Genomic DNA, 26252 nt, shown 5'->3' with positions numbered 1-26252 from the left:
CAGACCACAATGAATGTACTTATTTTAATGAGATACACAGAGAGAACAGAGTACTGGCTGCTCAGCTGTAGCATATAGTGGTGCCAGGGGTCATACATGGAACCTCTGAGCCTTAAGCATAGAAGTCTGATGTATAATCACTGCGCTATATCCCCTCCCCTGCTCTCAGACTCCCCCCCCCTTTTTTTTTTGCCACCAGGGTTATCACTGGTGCTCAGTGCTGGCACAACAAATCCACCACTCCATGTGGCCATTTTTGCTAATTACCTTTCTTTCTATTTTATTTAACAGGACAGAAATTGAGAGAGGAGGGGAGACAGAGAGGGAGAGAGAAGGACAGATACCTACAGACCTGCTTCACTGCTCCTGAAGCGTCCCCCCTGCAGGTGGGGAATAGGGGCTTGAACCTGGGTTCTAGCCTATCCATGATTAACCAGATGTGCTACCAAAATCAGCCCCTTCTTGCCTTCATTTTGTCTTTCTATTTATTTTTAATGAAAGAAGAGAAACCCACATTATTTGAAGGTAGAATTTTGTAACTCATGTACTCAAATATAAATGTTCTCTACCTGCTTTGTCACTTTTTTTTTTTTCTCCCAACAGGGTTATCACTCGGGCTCAGTGCCTGGACTACAAACCCACTGCTCCTGTGGACATTTTTTTATGATTTTTTTCATAGGACAGAGAGAAATTAGAGGGGAGGGGAAGATAGAGAGGGAGAGAAAAAGATAGACAGGACACCTGCAGACCTGCTTCACTTGTGAAGCCTTCCTGCAGGTGGGGAGCTGGGTGCTCAAACTGGGATCCTTGTGCACTTAACCTGGTGCATCACCACTGCGCTGCCCCCCCCCCCCACACACACACACTCTGTCACTTTCTGGGGTACTATTGAGTTTTTTGTTTTGTTTTCTGTCTCCTTTCCTTACATTTCAGTTTAAGATAGAGGCAAGAGAAGGATGGGCCAGGTGGTGACACACCTGGTTAAGCGCACATGTTAAGTGTGTAAGGACTGAGGTTCAAGGCCCTGGTCCCCACCTGCAGGGGGAAAGCTTCACAAGTGGTGAAGCTGGCCTGCAGATATTTCTCTGTTTCTCTCTTTCTCTACCCCCTTCCCACTCAGTTTCTCTCTGTCTGTATACAAGAAAGGAAGGAAGGAAGGAAGGAAGAAAGAAAGAAAGAAAGAAAAGAAAGACATGAGAAAGATAAACCAACAGAGGGAGAAAGAGCAGAGCACTTGGCCTTGCATTGTGCTTCTTTGTAGTGTCAAGGAATTAATCTGCATCATCGAGTATGGGAAAGTGTGTGCTCTACCAGTTGAACAGCCTCGTGGTCCCCACTGAGAATTTATTTTTACCACCAAGATTCGCACTGGGGCTCAGTACCAGCACTACAGATCCACTGCTCCCAGCTGACATTTTTTCCTTTTCTCTTTTTTCTTTTTTACTTCTATTTTTATTAGGTGGAACAAATAGATATTGATAGGGGATGGGGAGGTAATGAGGGAAAGAGAGACCTCTCCTGAAGCATCTTCCTTGCAGGGTGGGAACTGGATCTTAGGGCTTGAACTGGGGTCCTTGCACATGGTGATGTGTGTACTTAACTAGATACACCCTTCTCCCCCCACACGTGTGTAAAGATTTTCATGTGTTAAAGTTTTGAGGAGGGGCTGGATGGTGGTGCAGCTTGTTGAGCGCACATGTTACAATGCTCACGAAACTGATTAGAGCCTCCAGTCCCTACCTGCAGGGGGGAAAGCTTTGCAAGTGTGAAGCACTGCTGCAGGTAGGTGTCTCTGTCTCTCTCCTGCTCTATTACCCCCTTCCCTTTCAATTTCTGGTTGTCTATACAATAAATAAATAAATGATAAAAAAGTTTTGAGGCAAAAATGTGGATTTCTAATCTAATTAGAGAGAGACAAACTTTAAAATAATTTTAATACTTCATAAAGACTCAGAAATAGAAGTAACGTCTAATGAGTGTTTTGGACAAGATCATTCATTTAGTACAAAGGTGTCTGATAAAAATTTCTAGTGACCAAAATATACTACTCTTGTGTTATCCAGTATGTTAGTCACCAGTCACCTTGAATGTGGCTAGTAGGACTGAAAAATCAATTGTTTAATTATATTTTGATGAGAGAGAGCTAAGGAGAGAAAAACAGCACTACTCAGTTGTTGAATATGGTGGCGCTGAGGATTCAGCCTGGGGATTCAGAGCCTCAGGCATGAGAGCTTTGCATAACCATTATGCTGTCTCCTCAAAAGTCAGTTATGTACTTTTTTTTCCCTTCAAACCAGAGCACTTACTCAGCTCTGATTTATGGTAGTGTTGGAGATTGAACCTGGGATTTGGAGCCTCAGGCATGAGAGTCTGTTTGCATTATGCTATCTACCCCTGTCCCTTAACTTAAAATATAATAGTGCGTGCGTGCGTTAAATAACTGTATGCCTAATGTCTACTTTATTGGACAGTGCAGATCTAGATGAGGTGGTATTTTTGCATGTGATTGGAATCCTGGATTGTATGGATGGTGGTACTCTTCTCAGGATTTGTCCCTAAAAGAGAGGGTACTGAGGAAGACTGAGAGTATAGTCCTGGCATTTGTTGTGCTTGTTTGCAAACCCAGGGCCTCACTGTGCAAGTTCTATGGTCTGCTAGCTGAATCACCTTCCTGATTGCTAAAATGATCATTTTAAACCTAAGCAACTTTTTCAGAAATGATTTCACTCTTTTAGGCTTTCTTTTTTCAGTTAGAATCTTTTTTTCTTTTTTTTTTTAATTGGGGAATTAATGTTTTACATTCAACAGTAATAGTTTGTACATGCATAACATTCCCCAGTTTCCCATATAACAATACAACCCCCACTAGGTCCTCTGTCATCCTTCTTGGATCTGTATTCTCCCCACCCACCCACCCTAAGAATCTTGATTTACTACTAAATTGTCCTTGGAATACCATGCAAGCCCCACCTAACTAGTATTTCTTTCCTTTTTTAAAAAAAAAACATTTATTTATTCCCTTTATGTAGTCTTTTTTTTTTTTTTTTTTAACCAGAGCACTGCTCAGCTCTGGCTTATGGTGGTGCGGGGGGATTGAATCTGGGACTTCGGAGCCTCAGGCATGAGAGTGTCTTTCCATAACCATTATGGTATCTACCCCCACCTGCCCCTTTTTTTTATTGTAGTTATTATTGTTGTTATTGATGTCATCATTGTTAGATAGGACAGAGAGAAATGGAGAGAAGAGGGGAAGACAGAGGGGGAGAGAAAGAGACACTGCAGACCTGCTTCACCTCTTGTGAAGCAACTCCCCTGCAAGTGGGAAGCCGGGGGCTCGAACCGGGATCCTTATGCCAGTCCTTGTGTTTTATGGCACGTGCACTTAACCCGCTGCACTACCGCCCGAGTCCCCTAACTAGTATTTCTATAACCAGGTAGGATGTTGATTAATTTTAGTTACATTCTATAAAAGAGCAGATCGATAGAATGTTTGGAGTGCCCCAGATACTCTGGGGGCTGTAACCTATGCAGTGAGATCTAAAGTTGTTTTCTCAGTATAATGCCTCTTCCAAATACAGATATGGATAGAAAGGTACTTTATGACTAGCTGAGATGGCTCATATAGTTCCATCTCTGTTACTTTGTTTCTCACACATTTCCAGTCTTTGCTGATTTTAACTGCTTGCTGTGTAGATCCTGGGGATGGGGATGGTGGAATGTCCCAGGCTTCTTTGAATTATTTGATAAATATTTATGGTTGACTTCTGGCTTTTTCCTCATCAGTTTTTACTGCTATGGTCAAACTGAACACTTGAAACTTTTTCTGATTTCTTTTCTGTTTCTTAGACAACTTCATCAGCCTTGAAAGGTGCCATCCAGTTGGGCATTACTCATACTGTGGGGAGCCTGAGTACCAAACCAGAGCGAGATGTCCTCATGCAAGACTTCTATGTAGTGGAGAGTATCTTCTTCCCCAGGTACAGAAGCTAATGTTCAGAAATATGTGGCTTCTTCTTTTTTGTCTATCAAGTTTTTTTCCTTTTGTTGCCCTTATTGTTTATCGTTGTTGTTATTATTATTGGTATTGTTGTTGTTGGATAGGACAGAGAGAAATCGAGAGAGAAGGGGACGATAAGGAGAGAGAAAGACACTTGGAGACCTGCTTCATTGCCTGTGAAGTGAACCCCCTGCAGGTGGGGAGCCAGGAACTCGAACCAGGATTCTGATGCTGGTCCGTGCACTTTCCACCATACACACTTAACCCACTGCTCCACCACCTGGCTCCTGGCTTTTTTTTTTTTTTTTGTCTTAATATTTTTATTTATTACTGGATAGAGGCAGAGAGAAATTGAAAGGGAGGTGGAGGATAGGGAGAAAGGCAGAGAGACACTTGCAGCCTACCTTCACTGCTTGTAAAGCTTTCCCCCTGTAGGTGATGACCAGGGGCTTGAACCTGGGTCCTTGCACACTATAATGTGAGCTCTTAACCAGGTGCGCCACCACCTAGCCCCCATATGTGGCTTCTTTATAGAAACTTAAGACCAATTGTAGGGGCTCAGTTTAATTTAGATATTTGTCCAATCCTTAACCTGTCCTGAAACTAATGTGGTCAGACTTAACCTTATCAGTGTGATATGGACTGGAGGATTTGGTGAGCAGAGTATGCCTCCATACACCCCTAAAAATCAATTCAGGGGGTCAGGTGGTAATGCAGCATGTTAAGTGCACATGGTGCAAAGTACATAGACTGGCATAAGGATCCTGGTTCCAGCCCCCTGCTCCCCACATGCAGGGGGGTCACGTCACGGGCTGTGAAGCAGGTCTTCAGGTGTCTTTCTTTCTCCCCCCCCCCCCCTTTATTGGAGGATTAATGTTTTACATTTGACAGTAAATACAATAGTTTTTACATGCATAACATTTCTTAGTTTTCCACATAACAATACAACCCCCACTGGGTCCTCTGTCATCCTTTCCCAGGACCTGTATTCTCACCCCCACCCCAGAATCTTTTTTACTTTGGTGAGGTATCTATCTTTCTCTCCCCCTCTGTCTCCCCTCTCGATTTCTCTCTGTCCTATCCAACAACAGCAGCCATGACAACAATAATAATGACAACAACAAGGGCACAACAGGATGGGGAAAATATCCACCAGGAGCAGTGGATTTGTAGTATAGGCACTGAGCCCCAGCAATAACCTTGGAGGCAAAAAAAAAAAAAATCAATTCAGTGCATAGGGGAGGAAGCACTGGGGGTACCTGAGCCTGTGCCTTAATCTTCATGTGCCTTTTCCTACTAAGAAACTGACTAGTCTAATCTGTGTTCCTCCCAGAGAATTTGTTGGCCTTCATCTGGGTGGCTGTGATCGTCTTCCTAGGGTGAGTTCCTTAGATGCCACGTGATGTTAAACTATGTTTACTTCTGTTTAACCCCACAGTGAAGGGAGCAACCTGACCCCTGCTCATCACTACAATGACTTTCGATTCAAGACCTATGCACCTGTTGCCTTCCGCTACTTTCGGGAGTTATTTGGTATTCGACCTGATGATTATTTGGTAAGCTTTTGTCTTTCAGAGAGATACTCCCAAGGAAGACCGTCTCCACAGGCATGTTTTAGTGTCTTCTTTAGAACAGAATTGGCATGTGTGGCTGAATTTTGACTGGGCTGGACCTAGTATCACTGAACATTTTGCTTTTTCCTCCCTGTGTCTCAGTACTCCCTCTGTAGTGAGCCACTGATTGAATTATACAACTCCGGGGCTAGTGGCTCCCTTTTCTATGTGTCCAGTGATGATGAATTCATCATCAAAACAGTCCAGTACAAAGAGGCGGAGTTTCTTCAGAAGCTACTTCCAGGATATTACATGGTGAGTGGGGAGGCTCACAGACTGTCTGTATCATCCATTCTGCTCCTAATCAAAATAGGAAAGGTTGCCTTACTGGGACTGAATAGGAGTGGGGCTATCTGCATTAAGAACACAATTTAGGGGAGTTGGGCGGTAGCGTAGCAGGTTAAGCACAGGTGACACCAAGTGCAAGGACTGGCCTAAAGATCCCGGTTCGAGTCCCCTGCTCCCCACCTGCAGGGTAGTCGCTTCACAGGTGGTGAAGCAGGTCTGCAGGTGTCTGTCTTTCTCTCCCTCTCTGTCTTCCCCTCCTCTCTCCACTTCTCTCTGTCCTATCCAATAACATCAATAACAACAACAACAATAACTATAACAACAATGAAAAACAAGGGCAACAAAAGGGAAAACAATTAAATATTAGAAAGAAAGAAAGAAAATAGAACACAATTCAGGACTTGGAAGATAGCACAGTGGTTATGGCAAAGAGACTTTCATGCCTGAGGCTCCAGAGTCCCAGGTTAAGACCTTCACACCACCATAAGCCAGAGCTGAGGAGTAACCTGATCACACACACACACACACACACACACACACACACACACACACTCTCTCACGTTAGACAGAGGTAGAGGAAGAGAGACATTATAGCACTGCTTCACTGTTTCTGAAGCTTCTACTTTATGGATTTCCAGTGTGGTGAGCAGGGCTCAAACTGTAAACTGACTGTGTGAACACAAAAACCTCACCTCTTTTGCCTCTAAAGCACATTTTGTTTACCTGTCATGTTTTTGTAAAGTTACTTGATTTTGTTTTAGTCAAAGGCAAGATTGAACAATAATTTTATATTCTATTCTAACTAGCTTCTAGATTGGACATTTCTCATGATTGTATTATTGCCACTAGGGTTATTGCTGGGTGTTCCTGCTTGCACAACAAATCCACTACTCCAAGTGGCCATCTCAAACTCCCCGCCCCTCCTTTTTTTCCCTTTATTCTTCCTTTCTTTCTCCCTGATAGAACAGGCAGAAATTAACGGTGTTGCGGGGAGAGAAGATAGTGAGAAATTGGAGTCCAGGAGATGGTGCAGTGGATAAAGCATTGGATTCTTCCATCCAAGTACTAACCAGGCCCAACCCTGCTTAGCTTCCGAGATCAGACAAGATCGAACACGGTCAGGGTGGTATGGCTGTAGACAGCATTGGATTCTCAACCACGATATCTTGAGTTCAATTCCCAGAGCACATGTACCAGAGTGATATCTGGTTCTTTCTCTTTGCCTATCTTTCTCATGAATAAATAAATTATTTTAAAAAAAAAACAATAGTGAGAAAGAGGGATACCTGCAGTCCTGATTCACTGCTCTTAAAACTTATTTCTGGTAGTCCGGTGGGTAGTGCAGTGGATAAAGCATTGGACGGACTCTCAAGCATGAGGTCCTGAGTTCAGTCATGTAGCACATGTAACAGGATGATGCCTGGTCCTTTCTCTCTCCTGCTTCTCATTAATAAATAAAATCTGGGGGGGGGGAATTATTTCTGGGGAGTTAGGCGGTAGCGCAGTAGGTTAAGAGCACATGGTGCAAAGCAGAAGGACCGGCAAAAGAATCCCAGATTGAGGGCCCCCCCCACTCCCTACCTGCAGGGGAGTCACTTCACACACGGTGAAACAAATCTGCAGGTGTCTCTTCCCCCCCCATTTCTCTCTGTCCTATCCAACAACGACGACATCAATAACAACTACAGCAACAAAGGGAATAAATAAATTTTTTTTTAAAAAAACTTACTTCTAGGAGTTGGGCGGTAGTGCAGTGGGTTATGGGCAGGTGGCGCAAAGTGCAAGGACCAGAGTAAGGATCCCGGTTTGAGCCCCCGGCTCCCCACCTGCAGGGGAGTCCCTTCACAGGCGGTGAAGCAGGTCTGCAGGTGTCTATCTTTCTCTCCCCCTCTCTGTCTTCCCCATCTCTCTTCATTTCTCTGTCCTATCCAACAATGATGACATAAATAACAACAACAATAAAACATCAAGGGCAACATTTATCCACAACACTGTCTCAGGCCCTTCAATGCTTTTTTTATAGGTTGTTATTTTATAATATTTATAAAATAAATATTATTTATTTTATTTATTTATTAATGAGAAAGATAGGAGGAGAGAGAGAAAGAGCCAGACATCGCTTTGGTACATGTGCTGCCAGGGATTGAACTCAGGACCCCCTGCTTGAGAGTCCAATGCTTTATCTACTGTGCCACCTCCTGGACCACCAACACTGTCTTTTAATTTTTTTTTTATTATCTTCATTTATTTATTGGATAGAGACATCCAGAAATCAAGAGGGAAGGGGGGATAGAAAAGAAGAGAGACAGATACCTGCAGCACTGCTTCACCACTCGTGAAGATTTCCCCCTGCAGGTGGGGACCGGGGATTCGAACTTGATTTCTTGTGCATTGTGACATGTGCACTCAACCAGGTGCACCACCCCCCGGCCCCCAACACTGTCTTTTAAACTTCTTTGAAAGAATATATACCCAACTTTCCTGTTTGAGGTTCTGAAGTACCAGGTTCAATCTCCCACATCACCATATGCCAGAGCTGTGCAGTGCTCTCGTCAGTCTTTCTCTCCCATTAAAATAAAATAAGTAAAACATTTAAAAATTTTTAAAAATATTTATTTTATTTATTCCCTTTTGTTGCCCTTGTTGTATTTATTGTTGTTGTTATTGATGTGGTCATTATTGGATAGGACAAAGAGAAATAGAGAGAGAAGGGGAAGACAGAGAGGGGGAGAGAAAGAGAGACACCTGCAGACCTGCTTCACCGCCTGTGAAGTGACTGCCCTGCAGGTGGGGAGCCAGGGGCTCAAACCGGGATCCTTACGCGGGTCCTTGCGCTTTGGGCCACCTGCACTTAATCCGCTGCACTACTGCCTGACTCCCCCTTGTTGTTGTTTTATTGTTGTAGTTATTGATGTCATTGTTAGATAGGACTGAGAGAGAGATGGAGAGAGGAAGGGAAGACAGAGGGGAGAGAAAGATGAACACCTGCAGACCTGCTTGACCACCTGTGAAGCGATTCCCCTTCAGGTGGGGACCCGGGGGGCTCCAACCGGGATCCTTATGCCAGTCCTTGCGCCACTTGCGCTTAACCCACTGTGCTCCCGCCCGACTCCCAAGTAAAACATTTTTTAAAGAAAAGAATATGTCCATCATACATCCAGTATTTGAATTAGCCAACAACTCTGTAATTATATATAGGAAACCCTATTGAAGCATCTGTGGTTCAGCTCGGTGGTGGTTCAGTTATTGAGGTAGTTCTGTTGGAAAGTTATAAGCAGATATTGAGTTTATGAACAGACAGGTTATACCAGGATGTTGGGTGATAGCTGATGTCTTTGAGTTTCACTGAAAGTCCACTAACTTACTTAACTACTTCTTCTTCTTTCTTTCTTCTTTTTTTTTAAATTTTTTAAATTTTTATGTGTGTGTTTTCCCTCAGAACCTCAACCAGAACCCTCGAACTTTGTTGCCTAAATTTTATGGACTGTACTGTGTACAGGCAGGTGGTAAGAATATTCGAATTGTGGTGATGAATAATCTCTTACCTCGGTCTGTCAAGATGCACATCAAGTATGACCTCAAGGGCTCAACATACAAAAGGCGGGCTTCTCAGAAAGAGCGAGAAAAGCCTCTTCCCACACTTAAAGACCTGGACTTCTTACAAGACATCCCTGATGGTCTCTTTTTGGATGCAGACATGTACAATGCTCTGTGTAAGACCTTGCAGCGTGATTGTTTGGTGAGTATTTCATATTGCTTTCTCTTAGAGACCCAAAATGTCTATCAATAAAAAAAAAACTTGTTTTGGGGCCGGGCGGTAATGCAGTGGTTTGAGCACACATAGCACAAAACTCGCAGACTGGCATAAGTATGCTGGTTTGAGCCACTGACTCCCCACCTGCTGGCGGGGGGGGGGGGGTGTTTCACTTCACAAGCGGTGAATCAGATCTGCAGGTGTCTGTCTTTTTTTTTTTAATTTATTTATTTTCCCTTTTGTTGCCCTTGCTGCTTTTTCATTGTTGTAGTAGTTTTCGTTGTTGTTATTGATGTCGTCATTAGACAGGACAGAGAGAAATGGAGAGGGGAGGGGAAGACAGAGAGGGGGAGAGAAAGATAGACACCTGCAGACCTGCTTCACCGCCTGTGAAGCGACTCCCCTGCAGATGGGGAGCCAGGGGCTCGAACCGGGATCCTTACACCGGTCCTTGCGCTTTGTGCCATGTGCACTTAACCCACTGCGCTACCACCTGACTCCCAGGTGTCTATCTTTCTATCCCCCTCTCTGTCATCCTCTCATCTCTCCATTTCTCTCTGTACTATCCAACAACAACGACAGCAGTAATGGCAACAACAACAATGATAAACAACAAAGGCAACAAAAGGGAAAAAAATAGCCTCCAGTAGCAGTGTAGGCACTGAGCCCCAGTGATAAACCTGGAGACAAAAAAAATTTTTTTTTGATTTGTTTTAAGATTTTTTTTTATTAATTTTTAAAAGTTTTATTTATAAAAAGGAAACAGTAATAAAAACCATAGGATAAGAGGGGTACAAGTCCACACAATTCCCACCACCAGAACTCCATATCCCATCCCATCCCCAAATAGCTTTCCTATTCTTTATCCCTTTGGGAGTATAGACCCAGGGTCATTATGGGGTACAGGAGGTTGAAGGTCTGGCTTCTGTAATTGCTTCCTCTATTTTTACCAGAGAACTCCTCAGCTCTGGCTTACGGTGGTGCAGGGGATTGAACCTGGGACTTTGGAGCCTCAGGCATGAGTCTGTTTGCATAACTATTATGCTGTCTACCCCTACCCTTAAGATTTTATTTATTAATGAGACAGAGACAGAAACAGAACCAGACATCACTCTGATTCATGGGCTGCTGGGGATTCAACTCAACCTCATGCTTTACAGTCTAATGCTTTATGCAGTTGGCCACCTCCTGGACAACAAGCTTGGTTGTTTTTGAGGCATCAAATCTATGGAAGATAGGACTCTTCCCTAGCTCCATATGTTAGAGGCTCATTTAAAATAACTTTAACAGGGAGTTGGGTGGTAGCGCAGTGGGTTAAGTACACGTGGTGCAAAGTGCAAGGACCAGCATGAGGATCCCTGTTGGAGACCCTAGCTCCCCACCTGCTGAGGAGTTCCTTCACAAGCTGTAAAGCAGGTCTGCAGGTGTCTTATCTTTCTCTCCCCGTTTGCCCCTCCTCTCTCTATTTCTCTCTGCCCTGTCCAACAACAATGACATCAATAACAACAACAATAATAACCACAACAATAAAAACCAAGGGCAACAAAAGGGAATAAGTATTTAAAAAATAACTTACAGAGTTGGGTGTTAGTGCAGAGGGTTATGTGAAGCACTAGGACTGGCACAAGGACCCCGGTTCAAGACCCTAGCTCCCCACCTACAGGGGATTAGCTTCACAGGCAGTGAAGCAGGTCTGCAAGTATCTTTCTCTCCTCCTCTCTGTCTTCCCCTCCTCTTGATTTCTCTCTCCTATCCAACAACAACAGCAGTAGCAACAAGAAGGACAAGAAAATGGGGAAAATGGCCTCGAGGAGCAGTGGATTCGTAGTGCAGGCACTGAGCCCCAGCGATAACCCTGGAGGAAAGAAAGAAAAAAAAGGAAGGAAGGAAGATTATAAAAAAATAAAATAGGGAGTTGGGCGGTAGCACAGCGGGATAAGTGCAGGTGGTGCAAAAGCATAAGGACCAGCGTAAGGATCCCAGTTCAAAACTCTGGCTCCCCATCTGCAGGGGAGTCGCTTCACAAGTGGTGAAGCAGGTCTGCAGGTGTCTTATCTTTCTCCCCTCTGTCTTCTCCTCTCTCCATTTCTCTCCTATTCAATAATGACAACATCAATAACAACAATAACTACAGCAATAAATCAACAAGGGCAACAAAAGGTAATAAGTAAATATTTAAAATAAATAAAATAACTTTTAGATTAGATCGTTGCAATGTTTTATCGTTTTTTTAATTTTTTATATTCCCTTTTGTTGCCCTTGTTTTTTTTGTTTGTTTTGTTGTTGTAGTTATTGTTGTCATTGTCGTGTTGACAGGGTATCTGCACAATTACCCAACAGTTGTTGGGTAGAACAGAGAGAAATGGAGAGAGGAGGGGAAGACAGAGGGGGAGAGAAAGATAGACACCTGCAGACCTGCTTCACCGCCTGTGAAGCGACTCCCCTGTAGGTGGGGAGCTGGGCGCTCGAACCAGGATCCTTAATCTGGTCCTTGCGCTTTGCGCCACCTGTGCTTAACCCACTGTGCTACCACCCGACTCCCCCAATTTCTCTGTCTATCCAGAAGTTAAAAAAAAAAAATGCTGCCAGGAGCAGTAGATTCTTAGTGCCAGCACTGAGCTCCAGTGATAACACTGGTGGAAAAGAGAAAATTTGAGAAGGAAGGGGATGATACAGAACAAAAGAAACCCCTTTAGTTGGGGGGCTAGGGGCTTGAGCCCAGGACCTTTTGCAAGTAATGTGTGCTCAACAGGGTGTACCACCACCGCACTCCCCCAACCTACTTCTTTAGCCACTCAAACCACTTCATACTTTCACCTTCCCTCTAGTTTTTACTTTTTTATTTATTTATTTATTTATTTATTTATTTATTTTATTTATTCCCTTTTGTTGCCCTTGTAGTTATTATTGTTGTTGTTGTTGGATAGGACAGAGAGAAATGGAGAGAGAAGGGGAAGACAGAGAGGAGAGAAAGATAGACACCTGTAGACCTGCTTCACCGCCTGTGAAGCGACTCCCCTGCACGTGGGGAGCCGGGGTTCGAACCGGGATCCTTATGATGGTCCTTGCGCTTTGCGCCACCTGCGCTTAACCCGCTGCGCTACAGCCCGACTCCCGTACTTTTTTTCTTTATTTGATAGCAAAGAGAGAAATTGGAGGGGGGGATAGAGAAGGAATGGGGGCCAGGTGGTGGTGCACCCTGCTGAGTGCACAATTACAATGCACAAATGAGGGGTCGGGCAGTAGCACAGTGGGTAAAGGGCACATAGCATAGCACAAAGACTGGTGTAAGGATCCAGGTTTGAGCCCCCTGCTCCCTATCTACAGGGGAGTCGCTTCACAAGCGGTGAAGGAGATCTACAGGTGTCTGTCTTTCTCCCTCTGTGTCTTCCCCTCCTCTCTCTGTCCTATCCAACAACAATAATTCAGTAACAACAATAATAATAACTACAACAAAGATAAAACAACAAGGGCAACAAAAGGGAGAAAAAATAGCCTCTAGGAGCAGTGGATTCACTGAACCCCAGCAATACCCCAGCAATTGGAGGCAGAAAACAAAACAAAAAAACAACCACTCCGGTTAAAGGTCCTAGTCCCACCTGCAAAAAGAAAGCTTCGATAGAGCGGTGAAGCAGTGCTCTAGGTGTCTCAATAAGTGAACCACCGCCAAGCTGCACCACAGCTGCTTCAGTAGGGTTTCCTATATACAATTCCAGAGTTGTTGATTAACTCAAATACTGGATGTTTGATGGGCATACTCTTTAAAAAAATATATTTTGTGAGTCGGGCTGTAGCGCAGCAGGTTAAGCGCAGGTGGCGCAAAGCACAAGGACCGGCATAAGGATCCCGGTTCGAATCCCGGCTCCCCACCTGCAGGGGAGTCGCTTCACGGTGAAGCAGGTCTGCAGGTGTCTGTCTTTCTCTCCTCCTCTCTGTCGTCCCCTCCTCTCTCCATTTCTCTCTGTCCTATCCAACAACGACAACAACAATAATAACTACAACAATAAAACAACAAGGGCAACAAAAGGGAATAAATAAATAAAATAAATATTTTTTAAAAATTCAAAAAAAAATTTTACTTATTTTAATGAGAGAGAAAGCATTTGCATATATGAGACCCTGCATTCAATGCCTTTCACAATTGGAAGGAAGGAGGGAGGACCAGAATGGTGTGGTACATTCAGTTGAGGACACACTTTACCATCATTAACCGTGCTCAAGGATCTGGATCAAGCCCCCACCCAGGTTGACATCTCCTAAGCAGTGAAACCCCTCCCTCCTTTACCCGTGTCTCTCCCCCCACCCCCCGGTTTCTCACTGTCCTATCAAATATAAGAAGGAAATAAAAAGAGGAGTTGGCCATCAGGAATAGTGAATTCATTGTATAGGCACCGACCACCAGTGAAAACCCTGGTGGCAAAAGAAGGAAAAAAGGGAGTCAGGTGCAGTCTTACTAGGCTTAGGGAATACAGTGTACAAGCACCCTGCTCATGCTGCAGGTCTCTGACTCTCCCACCCAGATTTTTTTTTTTAACTTTATTTGATAGAGACAGCCAGAAATCAAGAGGAAGAGGGATATAGAGAGGGAAAGAGACAGAAAGAGACAGAACCTGCAGCCCTGCTTCTTTACCACTCATGAAGCTTTCCCTCTGCAGGTGGGGGACCAGGGGTTTGAACTTGGGTCCTTGCACACTGTACTGTACACACTTAACTAGGTGTGCCACCGCCAGGCCTCTTCTCTTACTGTCTCTCTAATTTTTTATTATCTTTATTTTTTAAAAATATTTATTCCCTTTTGTTGCCCTTGTTTTATTGTAATTATTACTATTGTTGTTACTGATTTCGTCATTGGAAAGAACAGAGAAATGTAGAGAGAAGGAGAAGACAAAGGGGGAGAGAAAGATAGACACCTGCAGACCTGCTTCACCGCCTGTGAGGCGACTCCCCTGCATTTGGGGAGCTGGGAGCTCAAACCAGGATCCTAATGGCTGGCAGTCCTTGCACTTTGCACCACGTGCGCTTAACCCACTGCGCTACCGCCCGACTCCCGTCTTTATTTATTGTATAGAGACTGTCAGAAATCAAGAGGGAAGGGAAATAAAGAGGGAGAGAGATGGGATGCAGGCAATAGTGCAGCAAGTTAAGCACAGAACCAGCCTAAGGATCCTGGTTTGAGCCCCCGGCTCTCCACCTGCCGGGGGATCGCTTCAGGCGGTGAAGCAGGTCTGCAGATGTCTATCTTTCTCTCCCCCTCTCTGTTTTCTCCTGTCTCTCCATTTCTGTCTGTACTATCCAACAACGACATCAATAACAACAACAATAGAAACAACAAGAGCAACAAAAGGGAATAAATAAATAAATATTAAAGAAAAAGAAAGGATTAGGGAGTTGAGCGGTAGCACAGCAGGTTAAGCAAAGGTGGCACAAAGCTCAAGGACCAGCTCAAGGATCCCGGTTGGAGCCCCCAGCTCCCCACCTGCTGGGGAGTCATTTCACAAGCGGTGAAGCAGGTCTGCAGTGTCTATCTTTCTCTCCCCCTCTCTGTCTTCCCCTCCTCTCTCCCATTGCTCTCTGTCCTATCCAATGACAGTTACCTCAATAAAATCAACAATAATAACTACAACAATAAAACATGGGTAATAAAAAAGGGAATAAATATAAAAAAAATTTTTTTAAAAGAATTTTTTTTTAAAAAAATAGGGTGAGAGACATACCTGCAACACTGCTTCACCACTTGTATAGCTTTCCCCCTGCAAGTGGGGACTGGGGGCTTGAAACCTGAGTCCTTATGTATTGCTCCGTGTGCTCAACCAGGTACGCCAGCACCCAGCCCCCTCCTCTTTCTGTATATCCTCCTCCTCTCTCAATGTCTGTTTGTCTTTTATTTAAAATAAATAAATAGAGGGAGTTGAGTGGTAGCACAGCAGGTTAAGTGCACGGCGCAAAGCGCAAGGGGACCAGCATGAGGATCCCGGTTCTAGTCCCTGGCTCCTCACCTGCATTGGAGTCACTTCACAAGCGTTGAAGCAGGTCTCCAGGTGTCTTATCTTTCTCTCCTCCTCTCTGTCTTCCCCTTCTCTCTCCATTTCTCTCTGTTCTATCCAACAACAATGACACCAATAACAACAATAACTACAATAAAAAGGGCAACAAAAAGTAACTAAATAAATAAATATTGAAAAATAAAATAAATAAATAGGGAGTCGCGTAGTGGCACAGTGGGTTAAGCGCACATGGCTCGAATCATAAGGACCCAGTTTGAGGCCCAGCTCCTTACCTGCAGGGGGTTGCTTCACAGATGGTGAAGTAGATATGCAAGTGTCTATCTTTCTCTTCCCCTTTCTGCCCCTTCTCTCTCCATTTCTCTCTCTCCTATCTAATAGCAATGACATTGATAACAATAACAATAATAGCTTCAACAAGAAAAAACAAGGGCAACAAAAGGGAAAATAAATAAAAATTTTAAAATAAATAAATACAAACATTAAAGAGAGGAGAGGGTATAAATGAGGAATGTTCAAAGGAAGATTTCCACTTCTCTAAGAAGTAAAAATAGGGCTGTTCCTGAATGTTCACTATCCAGAGTTATTAGGTGGGGGTGTTTGGAGAAATGGGTTGTAAGGTTTGGCACAGCTAGTAAGGTGCCAAACTTGCATGCCCAGAGATCTTAGGTTCAATCTCCCACACTACCATAATCCAAAGTCAAAATGTGCTCTAGTCTCACTTTCTGCCTCTCTCTCTCTCTCTCTCTCTCTCTCTCTGCCTCTCTCTCTCTTTCTCTGATTAAAATAAGTAGATAAATATTTATTAAAAAGAATTATTGGGCAGGGGTAGATAGCATAATGGTTATGCAAAGAGACTCTCATGCCTGAGGCTCCAAAGTCCCAGGTTCAATCCCCTGCACCACCATAAACCAGAGCTGAGCAGTGCTCTGGTTTAAAAAAAAAAATATTGGGGGTCAGAGTGGCACGCCTGATTGAGTCCACTTGTTACAATATGCAAAGGCCTGGGTTCAAGCCCCCTGCCCCCACCTGCAGTGGAAACAATTCACAAGTGGTGACGCAGTACTCTAGGTGTCTTACTATCTCTCTTCCTCATTTCCCCCTACCGTCTCAATTTCTGGCTGTCTCTGTCAAATAAATAAAGATTAAAAAAAATAATTGTTGGGTCAGGAAGACTGAAATTTTGAGGGTGTGGTAACATTCAGATCATGTTTTTCCCTTCTGTAGGTGTTGCAGAGCTTCAAGATAATGGACTATAGCCTCTTGATGTCAATCCATAACATTGATCATGCACAACGAGAGCCCTTAGGCAGTGAATCACAATATCCATTTGACACTCGAAGACCTGCCCCACAAAAGCCTCTCTATTCCACTGCCATGGAGTCTATCCAGGGCGAGGCTCGTCGAGGTGGCACCATGGAGACTGATGACTAGTGAGTGGGTTCAGGAGCACTGGGAAGGAGCATCTGGGCTCAGTGTACATTAAATATTTGTTTACTAAAAGAGGAAGAGAGTGGTGGCTCAGTGGATAAAGCATTGGACTCTCAAGCATGAGGTCCTGAGTTCGATCCCTGGCAGCACACGTACCAGAGTGATGTCTGGTCCTTTCTCTCTCTCTCTCTCTCTCTCTCTCCCTCTCTCCCTCCCTCCCCTTCTATCCCTCTCATTGATAAATAAAGAAAATATTAGAAAGAGAGAAAGAAAGAAGAGGAAGAGAGAGCATCACTCTTATTCTGGGGACTGACCTCATGTTCCAACTCTTTAGCCACTGCACCACCTCCCAGACCATGGAGGAGGCATCATTCTTACCTTCATGGTTCTATAAAAAAATTTACTGAGATACTGTGAATGTTGATTAGATGCTTGATTTTTTTTTTCTTAATATTTTTTTAAAAGACTTTCATGCCTGAAGCACTGAAGGTCCCAGTTTCTTTATTTTTTAATTTTTAAAATTATTTTATTTTTATATATTTATTCCTTTTGTTTCCCATGTTGTTTTATTGTTGTAGTTATTATTATTGTTATTGACATCATCATTTTTGGATAGGACAGAGAGAAATGGAGAGAGGAGGGGAAGACGGGGAGACAGAGATAGACACCGGCAGACCTGCTTCACCGCTTGTGAAGCGACTCCCCTGCAGGTGGGGAGCCAGGGGCTTCAACCGGGCTCCTTCAGCCGGTCCTTGCCCTTTGCGCCACCTGCACTTAACCCGCTGTGCTGCCACCCGACTTCCTTTTTTTTTTTTTTAACTTTTGAGAGATGCAGAGAGAAACACACAGAGAGAGAAACACCAGAGCACTGCTCAGCTCTTACTTATGATGGTGTGGGGAATTGAACATCGGACTTAGGAGCCTCAGGCATGAGAGTCTGTTTGCATAACCATTATGCTATCTTCCCCGCCCTTCTTAATATTTTATTTGTTAATTTGAAAGAGAGAGAGGAAAAGAAAGAGAACCAGACATCCCTTTTACATGTGCTACCAGGTATTGAACAAGGGACCTCATGCTTGAGTCCACTTCCTGTACCACAATAGTTTCATTCCAGCTTTTACATGACTCACAAGAGTCTTAGAAGGTATAAGATAAAATATGAGTACCAAGAAAATTCAGAATTAATTGGAGGAACTTTCAAAATTGTTAACTAGGAGTGTATTTAGATTCTCTTTGATGGAATTGGGTTGATAGAGTCAAGTAAAATTTGGGGAGAAAAAGGTAGGTACTCTGGGGCCAGGCTGTGGCACACCTGGTTAAGCACACACACTGCAGTGCACAAGGACCTAGGTTCAAGCCCCTGGTCCCCATCTGCAGGGGGAAGGCTTCATGAGTGGTGAAGCAGGTCTGCAGATGTCTCTCTGTCTTTCTCCCTCTCTATGTCCCCCTCCCCTCTCAATTTCTGTCTGTCTCTATCCAATAATAAATTATTTAAAAGGTTTTTTTTTTTTTTTTAAATGTAGGTACTCCAACATAGCTCTTGGATTTGGAGGGTGGCACTCACTCTTCCGTGGTATACACAAGATTGGTCTTGGGTCCTCCACATTTAACTTACGGTTTGAATCCTCTGTATGCCATGCAAACGATCTCACTCTTGTTATCTTCCCAGTATGGGTGGCATCCCAGCCCGAAATAATAAAGGGGAACGGTTGCTGCTTTATATCGGCATCATTGACATTCTGCAGTCCTACAGGTGAGTTTATAGACCCCCAAATAAGGGGTAGAGTGGGCACAGGTAACCTCTCACATTTGTGAAGGCATACCTGGTTGAGTGCACACATTACAGGTTCAAGCCTCTGGTCACCACTGGCAGGGGAAAAGCTTCACAAGTGGTGAAACAAGGCTGTAGGTTTCTCTCTGTCTCTAACCCTCTCTACCTCCCTCTCTCCTCTCAATTCCTTCCTGTTTCTATCCAATAATAAATAAATAAAGATTAGAAAGAGAAAGAAATGTTTTTAAGAAAATGATTTCTAAAATAAGAAAACACTTGAGTTGCAATCCAGATGCTTAATTCATGGGTTTTAAATGGTAACTCATTTCCTTGGTTTTGCCTATCTCTTGGCATCTGCCATCTCTCCAACATAACATACACCTCTGAAAAGCTGTGTCATTCCTTGGAAGCACAAGGGTAGAATATGCCATCTGTCTGGCTCTTTGTGAAAAAATTGAGATGAGTCATGCCCCGCATTGCGATATAGCTGGAAGCACATTCCCCTTTTCCATGGAGGAAAATTAAAAAAAACAAACTCAGAGGCAGTGAAAATGTTAGGCCCTTGTTTTGTTCCTGTAACGTTTCAGTACCAAATAAAGACTAGATATGATTAATTTACTTTCTTTTTTTTTATTATTTTTTTAAAGATTTTATGAGAAAGATAGGCGGAGAGAGAAAGAACCAGACATCACTCTGGCACATGTGCTGCTGGGGATCAAACTCAGGACCTCATGCTTGAGAGTCCAAAGCTTTACCACTGCACCACCTCCTGGACCAGAATTTACTTTCTTTTTTCAATCAGAGCTCTTGTCAGCTCTGCTTTATGGTAGTGTGTGGGATTGATCTGGGGCCTGGCAGCCTCAGGCCTCAAAATATTTTTGTATTACCATTATTATGCTTTCTCCCCAGCCCAGTGCTTGACTTAACTTTTTTATTTTTATTGATTTAATTTATTTATTTATTTTGCTCCAGGGTTGTTGTTGGGCTTCAGTGCCTGCACTGTGAATCCACTGCTCCTGGAGGCCAATTTTCCCATTTTGTTGCCCTTGTTGTTGTTGTTGTTGTTGTTGTTATTGTTGCTATTGCTGTTGTTGTTGAATAGGACGCAGAGAAATCAAGAGAGGGGAGAGAAAGACACCTTGCAGAGCTGCTCACTGCTTGAAAGCGACCCCTCTGCAGGTGGGGAGCCGGGGCCTTGAACTGGGATCGTTACAGCAGTCCTTGCACTTACCACCATGTGTGCTTAACCCGCTGCGCTACTACCTGGCCCCTTGATGGAAATTTTTCGGAATAATTTTACCCACTTTCCCACCCCCCAACCCTACCTTGTGCTTCGCGCCACGTGCACTTAATGCACTGAGCTACCACCCGATCCCCATTTTTTAATTTTAATTTTATTTATTTATTCCCTTTTGTTGCCCCCTTTTTCTTTTTATTATTGTAGTTATTATTGTTGTCGTCATTGTTGGATAGGACAGAGAGAAATGGAGAGAGATGGGGAAGACAGAGGGGGAGAGAAAGATAGACACCTACAGACCTGCTTCACCACCTATGAAGCGACTCCCCTGTAGGTGGGGAACCAGGGACTGGAACTGGGATTCTTATGCTGGTCCTTGCGCTTTGCACCACCTGCGCTATAGCCCAACCCCCTGACCCCCATTTTTGTTGTTATTGATGTCATTGGATAGGACAGAGAAATTTAGAGAGGTGTGGAAGACGGGGAGAGAAAGATAGACACCTGCAGACCTGCTTCGCCGCTTGTGAAGCGACTCCTCTGAATATGGGGAGCTGGGACCTCGAACCGGATCCTTATGCTGATCCTTGAGCTTTGTGCCACCTGTGCTTAACCCACTGTGTTCCTACCAGATGCCCTGAATTTTGTTTTGTTGTCATTGCCCTTCAAACAGAAAACTTATAAGGTCATTCATTATGAAACTATGTGAAAAGTGTGTGTATGTTTTCTTTATTGGAAGGTACTATTATTTCCCATCTCACTATGACAGGTGTCTGGCAAACACTCCCACCCCCAGCTTAGGTATACATAATGTATATGTATACACATAGGTAACTATTTGTGTAGGTATTTATTGGATAGAGAAAGAGAAATTGGAGGAGGAAGGGAGAGAAAGTGAGATACCTGCAGCAGTGCTTCACCATCCATGAACTTTCCCCCTGCCAGTGGGAACCAGGGGCTTGAATCCAGGTCCTTGTGCGTTATAACGTGTGCTCAACTGGGAGCACAATCACCTAGCCCCTGTGTGAGTAAATTCTGTGCATTTTTTCTTGACAGGTTTGTTAAGAAATTGGAGCACTCTTGGAAAGCTCTGGTACATGATGGGGTGAGTAGTAGTTAGAGGCTCTCCTTCTGCCTCCCTCATTACTGATTTGCACCCCCACAATTTCTTCTTTCTTTCATATCTGAGAGCATTTAGAGATTCTGCCCTTCTGCCAGAGGCTTGGGGGAGGGGAGAGATGGTCCTTCTGTGGGGCCTTGACCCTTTGTAATTCTGCAGCCATTCTTGCATTTTGCAGGACACTGTATCGGTGCATCGCCCAGGTTTCTATGCTGAACGATTCCAGCGCTTCATGTGCAGCACAGTTTTCAAGAAAATTCCCTGTAAGTGGCTTCTACCAGTTGACCTCCCTCCCTGCCTTGGCTCCCTTATTCTAAGCTGAGAGTTAGGACACCTTTGTCAGGGAGCTGCTAAAGCCAGAGGCCTCTCCTACTTTACCCCCATTCATGAGAGCTGCTGTCCGTCTTGTCAATCACCCTGTGTGTGTCCTAGTCATTTCAGAGTTACTGCTTCCCCTTGGCTCTCCCTGTGTGTTGCTGAGGTGACGGACAAACATTAGATAAGAGTATCGATACATATAATAATCTGAGTTAGGCAAAGCTAGACATAAAGTTATTCTGAGTATTCCATTTTCTATCTATATCCCAAATGCTAAGCCTGACCCAGACTTTTTAATTTATTCATTTTTATTTTTTTGGCATCGTGGGGTATTCACTGTTCCTGGCCAACTTTTTCAAATAGAGACACAGAAAGAAATGATAGCACAGAAGAATCCTTTCTTTTCCAACATTTTTTTTTCTTTCTTTCTTAGATAGAAAAAGGGAATGTAGGGAGTCGGGGCTGTAGCACAGCGGGTTAAGCGCAGGTGGCGCAAAGCACAAGGATCGGCATAAGGATCCCGGTTCGAACCCCGGCTCCCCACCTGCAGGGGAGTCGCTTCACAGGCGGTGAAGCAGGTCTGCAGGTGTCTGTCTTTCTCTCCTCTCTGTCTTCCCCTCCTCTCTGTTGCTGAGGACTTATTCTGATGCAGTCTCCGCCCCCAGGTTTTTCTATGCCTCGCTAAATCCTAGAGTGCCCCCTTTCAACCAATCCTGGCCCTACACGTCACCCCTGGTTGTTGCCCAATAAAAAGCCCCCTCACCCCTCCCCTCACTCTCTCTGAGCTCTCTGCTCTCCCTCTCTGAGGTCTCGCTCCCTGCTCTCCCCCCGTGGTCGGCCATTGCTGGCTGGCTCCACGTGGTCTGAACCAAAATCCCCCCCCCCCCATCCTATAATAAAGATCTGTGTACCCCTTTGCTCTGGACGTCCGCTCTCTTCTCCGCGGTGCAGCCCGACACCAGACCACCTCAACAACACCTCTCTCCATTTCTCTCTGTCCTATCCAACAACGACAACAACAGTAATAACTACAACAATAAAACAGCAAGGGCGACAAAAGGGAATAAATAAATAATATAAATATTAAAATAGAAAAAAAGAAAAAGGGAATGTAAGCCTAGCACCAACACATGACATAACACACTATCCAAGTACTCAATTTTGCCAACCCTGGGTCAGCCAGTGGAGATTTATTTATTTATTTTCCCTTTTGTTGCCCTTGTTGGTTTTCATTGTTGTTGTAGTTATTATTATTGTTCTTATATGCTTAACCCGCTGCACTGCTGCCCGACGGAGATTTTTTAACTTCAACTTTCTTGTTTGGGAAGTGCTAGTATTCCTCCCAAATCTCCCATATTGCTGTCACTGGCAAATTTCATCTCCTTCGTGTCCCCTCAGGTGTAAGTTGTCCCTCGGTGAGACAGAGATGACTTAGACCAGTCTTAGAAGCATGTAAAAACTGCATATTCTTTGAAAGGATAAAGTATCATAGGGAGTCGGGCCATAGCACAGCAGGTTAAGCTCGCTTGGCACAAAGCACAAGTACTGGCGTGAGGATCCCGGTTCCAGCCCCCAGCTCCCCACCTACAGGGAAATTGCTTCACAGATGGTGAAGCAGGTCTGCAGGTGTCTATCTTTCTCTCCTCCTCTCTGTCTCCCCCCCCTCTCCATTTCTCTCTGTCCTATCCAACAACGACGACAACAATAATACTACAACAATAAAACAAGGGCAACAAAAAGGAAGTAAATAAATATTTTTTAAAAAGGGAGGGAAGGATCATTATACTGTGTGCATAAGTGCTTTGTGAATGTAGGTGAAAGGACCATCTATGTCTTGTCTAAATGGAGGGTGTTATTAAGGACCACTTGGAGGACATCTCATCAGGTGGAAGCCTGGAGGAGGAGAGTTGTGGGGATACCAGGCGTGTCCTTTTCTCAAGGCTCTTTACTTCTTGCCAGCTAAGCCACCTCCTGAAGAGTAGTTCACAAAGCACATCTTTGATAACATTAACCCTTCTATCTGCTTTGAGGAATAATGTTGGGTTTGTGTTGGGGGCACTAGCAATTTGGGTTTGTATCTGTCTATGTCTTGGTGATGGTTTCTGAGGTGGGTGCTAAGTAGGCTCTCTTTTTCCCTTTTAAAGTGAAGCCCTCTCCTTCCAAAAAGTTTCGGTCTGGCTCATCTTTCTCTCGGCGAGCAGGCCCCAGCGGCAACTCCTGTATTACTAGCCAGCCATCGGCCTCTGGGGAACACAAGGCGCAAGTGACAACAAAGGCAGAAGTGGAGCCAGGTAAGCACCAGGGCTGGGGCCCCCAGATAAATTGGGTGTTCTCTCCCTTACTATTGTAACTGCTGCTTCTTACCTAGGACCTCTACTTCCCATTACTGTTAAGTAAAAATCAAGTTGCTCCAGGTTTCCCTCTATTTCCCCTATTCCATTTTTTCTGCCTTTATATGTATTGATTTTTCTTCTTCTTTTTTTCCCCAGATGTCCACCTTGGTCGTCCTGATGTTCTACCTCAGACTCCAACCTTCGAAAAAATCTCTGAGGTCTCAAATGTTTCTGATTCCTGTTTCTTAGCTGTATCTGAAGAGAGTTCGCAAATGCTATATGAATGGTTGGTTCCTTTTTTATTGTTATTTGATAGGACAAAGAGGACTTGAGAGAATGGGGAGACGGGGAGAAAGGTAGATAACCGCAATCGTGCCTCACCACTCATGAAGTGGACCCTACAGGAGGGGAGCTGGTGCTTGGCCTTGGGTCTTTGTGCTTGGTAATATATATGTGCATTTCATTACGTGCGCCGCCCTGAAGGCTTGGGTCCTCGGTCCTTTCCTTAATCTTCTCATTTTTCTCCAGCTTCTTGGGATCTTTTTTTTTATTTATTTTTTGTTGGATAGAGACAGAGAGAAATTGAAGGGAAGGGAAGACAGAGATGGAGAGAGACAGAGAGACACCTGCAGCCCTGCTTCACCACTATTGAAGCTTTCCCCCTGCAGGTGGGGATCAGGGGCTTGAACCCGGGTCCTTGTGCACTGTAGCATGTGCGCTTAACCAGGTGCACCACCGCCTGGTCCCTCTTGGGATCTTTATAATTGATCCCCCCCCCCCCCTGGGCTTATTGTCTTTTACGCGTCACTGGATTTTCTTTGTTGTTTTTTTTTTGGAAACAGAAAAATACATCATAACTTTTTTTCTTTAAATATTTTTATTTATTAATGAGAAAGATAGGAGAGAGAGATAGAAGCAGACATCACTTTGGTACATGTGCTGCCGGGGATTGAACTCAGGACCTCATGCTTGAGAGTCGAGTGCCTTAGCCACTGTACCACTTCCTGGACCACCATTGTAACTTTTCCAATAACGCAGGATATTTTTTTTCTTTTTTTTTTAATGCATCGCTATTGATTTCAGCACTATTTGTAATATTCCAAATTTGTAAACAGCCCAAGTGTCCATCAACAAACAAGTGAAGGAGACAGGTGGTGATGCACCTAGTTGACCGCATATGTTACAATACCCAAGGACCCAGGTTCAAGCCCCCAGTCCCCACCCACAGGGGGAAACCTTCACAAATGATGAAGCAGTGCTGCAGGTCTCTTATAGTGCAAGCACTGAGCCCCAGCAATAACCCTGGAGGCAAAATAAATAAAGTTCTCTTGAAACTGTTAACAATTAAAATTATGTGGGTTTTGTTGTTGGGTTTTTTATCAGTGTTTTCTTTTTTAAAAAATACTTACTCCCTTTTGTTGCCCTTACTATTTTATTGTTGTGGTTATTATTGATGTTGTTGTTGGATAGGACAGAGAGAAATGGAGAGAGGAGGAGAGAAAGATAGACACCTGCAGACCTGATTCACTGCTTGTGAAGCAACTCCCCTGCAGGTGGGGAGCCGGGGGCTCGAACCGGGATCCTTACACTGGTCCTTGCACTTTGCACCACCTGCACTTAACCCACTGTGCTACCGCCTAACTCCCTATCAGTGTTTTCATTTGGGCTTCAGATCTGTACAATTCCACCAGTTCTAGTAGGCTTCTTCACTTTATCTTAGCCAAAATGTCGAGAAGCTATAGTAGGCTTCTTTTATTTATTTATTCCCTTTTGTTGCCCTTGTTGTTTTATTGTTGTAGTTCTTGTTGTTGTTACTGACGTTGTTGGATAGGACAGAGAGAAATGGAGAGAGGGGGAGAGAAAGACAGATACCTGCAGACCTGCTTCACCACCTGTGAAGTGACTCCCCTACAGGTGGGGAACCAGGGGCTTGAACCGGGATCTTTGCACCACGTGCACTTAACCTGCTGCGTCACCGCCCGACTCCCTTTTTTATTTTAATAGAGGAAGTGTAGTCTGGAAGCTGGTGCAGTGGATCAAGTGCTGGACTCTCAAGCATGAAGTTCAGAGTTCATTCCCTGGCAGCACATATAACTGAGTGATGATCTGTTTTTTTCCCTCTCCTCCTATCCCTCTCATAAATAAATAAATAAATAAATAAATAAATAAATAAAACTTCAAAGAGAGAGTAACCCTGGATGTGGTGCAGTGGATTGTGTTGGATCCTCAAATATGAGGTCCTGAGTTCAGTCTTTGATATCACATATGCCAGAAACGCCCTGGTTCTCTCCTCCTTTCTCATAAATATAAAGCAGTGGGGGGAGGCAGAGAGAGGAGAGGTGCCATAGTAATACTCCACTGCTCTTAAAACCTTTCATTTGCGTAGTCCTC

At 44.1% G+C, this 26252-nt stretch overlaps 1 protein-coding gene across 4 annotated transcripts in view; it reads left to right on the top strand.

Moving 5' to 3' along the window:
- The window catches only part of LOC103120293 (26S proteasome non-ATPase regulatory subunit 4), a 104096-nt gene that overhangs the window by 41035 nt on the left and 36809 nt on the right, over positions 1-26252 (top strand). For all 4 annotated transcript variants that reach the window (XM_060201719.1, XM_060201717.1, XM_060201718.1 and 1 more), the window contains 10 exons: positions 3847-3977; positions 5436-5553; positions 5713-5865; positions 9338-9637; positions 16882-17087; positions 18755-18838; positions 21147-21195; positions 21389-21473; positions 23673-23819; positions 24018-24147. In XM_060201719.1, the coding sequence (XP_060057702.1) occupies positions 3847-3977; positions 5436-5553; positions 5713-5865; positions 9338-9637; positions 16882-17087; positions 18755-18838; positions 21147-21195; positions 21389-21473; positions 23673-23819; positions 24018-24147 (1403 nt within the window). The remainder of the gene's footprint in view (positions 1-3846; positions 3978-5435; positions 5554-5712; positions 5866-9337; positions 9638-16881; positions 17088-18754; positions 18839-21146; positions 21196-21388; positions 21474-23672; positions 23820-24017; positions 24148-26252) is intronic.

The sequence above is a fragment of the Erinaceus europaeus genome, chromosome 11, assembly GCF_950295315.1.
Source record: "Erinaceus europaeus chromosome 11, mEriEur2.1, whole genome shotgun sequence".
Lineage (NCBI taxonomy): Eukaryota > Metazoa > Chordata > Mammalia > Eulipotyphla > Erinaceidae > Erinaceus > Erinaceus europaeus.
Note: the sequence above shows the minus strand (reverse complement) of the source record. Positions and strands in the feature narration are given on the sequence as shown.